Raw genomic sequence first — 4,918 nt, 5'->3', positions numbered from 1 at the left:
AGAAAGAGAGAGAGAGAGAGAGAGAGAGAGAGAGAGAGAGAGGTGAGGACAGAGGGAGAAAACAAGCAAGTAGCTGCAGGACATCATCTTCACTAAAACCAATCAAAATAGTCAAATTAAATCAAAACGTAGAAGAGATAACAACTCTAGAACGTGACAAGACAAGTGTAAGAATTCTGCAGACAAATATGCAGTGATAATTTGGAAATCATTTACAATTCATTAAAAAAAGTTGAAAACAAAAAAGCCTGTCTGCACAGATGGTCTCTTCATGGTAATTAACAAAAACCTGTCTTTTTAAGGAGGAACATCATAGAGAACCAGATTTCCTTGCTCTATAAAGGCTAGCTCACACACTGTCCCAACAAATGGCAACCAGCCCCAATTTCCAATGGTTGTTGGGTTTTGTCAGATCAGTATGTTGACCATGTTGGCATTTGCTGGGTCAGTCTGAACATAACAGTGTGAATACCTAGATTTAGATATCAACATGCTCATGAAAAACAAATTAGGACAACAAAAAAAATGTAATATTACAAATAATGTCCTGGCAGCAAATTACCAGTACTTTTTCCATTAAGTTTACAGACATTACCTTCAATCCTAAAACATAACACAATGCAATTCCCTAATATTAACATGAAACATTGAGCCGTATTTTCACAGACAATTCTTGGAGTGTATTTAACCTGCAAAAAAAGAATGACTTACATTAATAAGAATGGAAATCATTAGGATTTTTATGTTTCTGATTTAGATTCTGATTCTAATTTCTTAAAAAGTCCATTAAGGACTCTTTGTACTTAGGAGGATGCACCAAATAAGTGATTCTTTCAATATATACCATTAACATTTTTAACAAAAATATTAACATAATGACAAGTAACAAATCATATTCAACAGCTCTGTCATAATGAAAATATGTCAGTCACTAGAAGTCTTTCTAGGTTAAACACAGCAACAGTTCATTAATACAAACTGAATTCAGCTATGTCAAAATATTGACTTAAAGTTAAGTGAGTGCGTGCTGAGGTATCAGTTCCGTAACCAACTGACTCATTCAGTGAGTAAGCTGTTTCAGACCAATGAGATGAACTGTGACAAATGAGCCGGCTCATATAAGTCATTCATTTGCAGCAGTTGTCCAAGCAAAGACATACTATTTATTATTTTCATTTTATTATTTCCCTCTCATCACACTCAATTCAGCCATAAAGCTCACGAGCAATAAAAGGATAGTTCACCCCAAAAAGAAAATTCTGCCATCATTTACTCACTCTCATGTTGTTCCAAATCCATTTGTTCACCTTTGAAACATAAATGAAGATATTTTTAATGAAGCCCCTCCATTGAAAATCCATTCCACCACAACTTTTATTATTCAAATGTCTATAAAGAGGTTGTAAAAGTAATCCATATGAATTGAATGGTTCAATCTAAATCTTCTGAAGAGACATCATTGGTTTATATAATGAACAATGATTTAGTTTAGCCTTTTATTAACATATAAATATCTATACACACATACAGCACATCAAATATGGTAAACAGAAGCTCAAATGTGCTTGATGCTCAAAATATTTTAAGATTTATTAAGGTTTGTTCTCATTCATCAAGCAAGTGCGTTTGAGCCTCTGTTGACCATATTTGATGAGTGCTATGTATGTGCATTGATCAATGTTTATATGCAAATGAAAGCCTAACTTAAATCATCATATTAAGCGACTGTGTATCTTCAGAAAACTTAGACTAAATTGCTCAATTTATATAGATTATATTTGTCTTTATGAACTTTTTGAATTGTAAAAGTTTTTGTGGAAAGGGCTTTCAAAGGATGGATAGAAATCTTTCATGTTTCATTAAAATATATTCATTTGTCTTTCAAAGATGAACAAAAATCTTATAGTTTTGGAATGACATGAGGGTGAATAAATGATGTCAGAATTTTCAACCCAAACAAAACTAAAACTAAACATCATGAAAAATCATGCTTTTTAGTATTTAAAAACTGGATTCTCAGTCCTAATTATAAGTGAACCTGGCTCCTTTAAGAGAAGAAACAAGAGATGAGGCGATTTGCTCACCTGAGCATGTGAAGGAGGCAGGCCTTGCCGCATGTAAACCCCAAACAGCGCGTCCTTGCCCAGGGAGATGTTGAACTTGAGGAAGTGTGGCTGGCGCAGGTGAAGCAGAGACCTCCAGAAGACGCCCGGAGGAACATCCTGACTGACACGCTGACCCAGCTCCAGCTCCCCGCTGTTTATACTGCTGTTCTTCAACACCCACGGCCCTGAGATGGACGCCAACAGAAGAAACAAGATTTGTTTGAGGGAAAAAAAACCCAACAAAGGAACTCTTTCAAAGACATAGAGAACGGAGAATATCCTCCGCTCTGTGTGAAAATATTTGCAGTGTGTACAAAGAAAGATCAACATATATTATTCCACTGAGACACAGCTCTGCGCTAATGAGTGTGCGGTATGGGCTGCCAAAGTCATCAACCCTAAATCAAACCCTGTCTTCTCCCTTGAGATCATAATATCTCTGTATGACAGCACTGGCCACACATGCACACCTCCCTTCCCAATACACCTGCTAAGTCTGTCCTCTAGAGAGAAAACTGTTGCCGTGTTGACAGCGCAGATAGATCGCAGCAACACCAATCAGAAAATAACCCAGTAAATGGGCCTTGATAGTATCAGAAGCAACACACACACACACACACTCTTTTGTGTCTGAGGGGCCAGTGCAACACGAGTGGGCTTGGTGTTAGCTGTCAGTCTAGTCTGCTTTCTTGATGTTTGATGTGCCCTGATAAGCAGAGACAATCTGTTTCCCTGCCTGCTAAAACCTCTGGCTGCATTTAAACGAGTAATTGAGAGAGAGGAATTGAATTGAGCAAGCACAAGCAAGCTTTCCCTAAATGGATCAAGCCTTCTTTTTGCAGGAGAAAATGCGCACGCACACGCAGTGTCAGGTCTGAGTGACAGCTCGGTTAAAGAAGCCCAGTCTAGTAACCAGTGGGAGTCCACACCAACCTCCCTCATTAACACGAAAGGATGGATGGCTCTGCGCTGAACGAGAGCACCACACTGAGAGAGCAAAAGAGAGATGGAAAAAGTGAGATAGATAAAGAGAGAGAAATTGGGAAGCAGAAAAAAGGGGGAAAGAAAGTACCCTGGAGAGGGTGCATGAGAAGAGTCTTGTACTCTGGAGTTGAAGTTCACACTCCTCAAGCTCTCAATCAGCCAGAACTACTGACATCAGAGCCACTGAAAAACGCGCTTTCCCCTCACGAACTCTCGCACCCAAGTCTTGGTATAGATGGACTTTCTTGTTTAGTCTAGATATGACTAGGTCAATCACTTCAGATCCTGCACGTTATAAACCTAAAACCACTCTTATGAATTTCTAAAATAACATAATAAATTGTAAGCCAGCCTTACAGAAAATGACTGATTGTATCAGTATCTTAAAAGTTTGAAAGACTGACGAAAGGCTGAATGTACTTAAGCACTCTTCCTATAATCAACACAACAACCCTCTGGGGACATTCCATAGACTGCTTTTGTTTTTATATGCAGCTTTTATTAAAACATTTTTATGTTTTATTTATTTATTTATTTATTTATTATTACATTTCCTTTATTTTTATGAGGATGTCCCCAAAAGGAGGTTTGTCAGATGTAGCTCATTTTGTGGCACAAATTTGTTCACAAAATATGGTTAAGTAGGTACACACAAGCGCTTTTATCCTTATTTCTATACTATGTATCTCTGCTGCTTCCTATGGTTACATTAAAATATAAGCACTCAATTAAGTCTACTTGTTCAATTAAAATATAATTGTAAAATGTTAATTAGTCAGTAAAATATTTCATTTTAAAGAGTCTTAGAAATAGTCACAGTAGAGTTGAATGGAAATCCCCATAGAGATGCCTGAGGAACAAATATTCTGAATAATTCCAGAATTAAAGTGTCCCTAGATTTCATTCGATTGAAATAAATAAATATGTAAATAAACAAATACATTAATAAAGTCTGGATCTGCTGGAATAAAATATAGAGGGAGTGATGTGGAGTGTACAGCATGTTGTTGTATAAAAGCCATGTAAAGACGAATGCCATAAAATTATATGGGTAAGGGTCAAATGTAATCAGTTTGGTTGCATGTAACATCACATCCTGAATTATTAAACTGACTTTTAGTGGACTGCATCAATCAGAGGGTTGATTGGCTTATTGCCTTGTTTCAATCAAAAGTATGTCACATTACAGAAGTCAAATAACAAATGTTGCTTCATGTAGAAAACAGAGGTGAAGAATCAATCACCTCATAGCAAGCGCACATGCTTAGTAGCATCAAAGATCCCTATAGATTTCACCAATGTATTTTTTCAGTCATGAGCTCAAATACATCTTGTTTGCTTTCAATATTTTCTATGTCTAGCTTTCAAGCTATATACAAAAAATTGGTCTTCTGAGATGCAATCAGAAGCGCTTTTCATGTCAAGGTCAAAAAGGCACATGATGCCTGTGTTGAGAGGTTCGCTGAAGTCCTGACATGAGTCTTGTGAAAGGGCCTTTTAGATTCACATAACAACATTCAAACGGAGAACAGCTTGAGTCTAGAATCATGCTTCCCCTCCCCCACAGACAGCACACTATAACACATGTGTCTGTGTGCATGTGTGTCTGTGGGACAGATAGCCCTTCTTCAGAAACTCTCCATCAAAGTGAAGGGGAAAAAACACTTCAAAAAATAGAGAGAGAGAGAGAGAGAGAGAGAGAGAGAGAGAGAGAGAGAGAGAGAGAGAGAGAGAGAGAGAGAGAGAGAGAGAGAGAGAGAGAGAGAGAGAGAGAGAGAGAGAGAGAGAGAGAGAGAGAGAGAGAGAGAGAGAGAGAGAGAGAGAGAGAG

At 37.5% G+C, this 4,918-nt stretch overlaps 1 protein-coding gene across 1 annotated transcript in view; it reads right to left on the bottom strand.

Annotated features, from left to right (window-relative positions):
- Positions 1-4,918, bottom strand: part of LOC107667428 (teneurin-2-like) — a 113,945-nt gene that overhangs the window by 36,228 nt on the left and 72,799 nt on the right. Inside the window, exon 5 of the mRNA XM_016459097.1 lies at positions 2,085-2,290. Coding sequence (XP_016314583.1) covers positions 2,085-2,290 — 206 coding nt within the window. The remainder of the gene's footprint in view (positions 1-2,084; positions 2,291-4,918) is intronic.

Source organism: Sinocyclocheilus anshuiensis, unplaced genomic scaffold (assembly GCF_001515605.1).
Source record: "Sinocyclocheilus anshuiensis isolate Anshui unplaced genomic scaffold, SAMN03320099.WGS_v1.1 scaffold1389, whole genome shotgun sequence".
NCBI lineage: Eukaryota > Metazoa > Chordata > Actinopteri > Cypriniformes > Cyprinidae > Sinocyclocheilus > Sinocyclocheilus anshuiensis.
The sequence above is the reverse complement of the archived record's forward strand: the minus strand, read 5'-3'. Positions and strand labels throughout refer to the sequence as shown.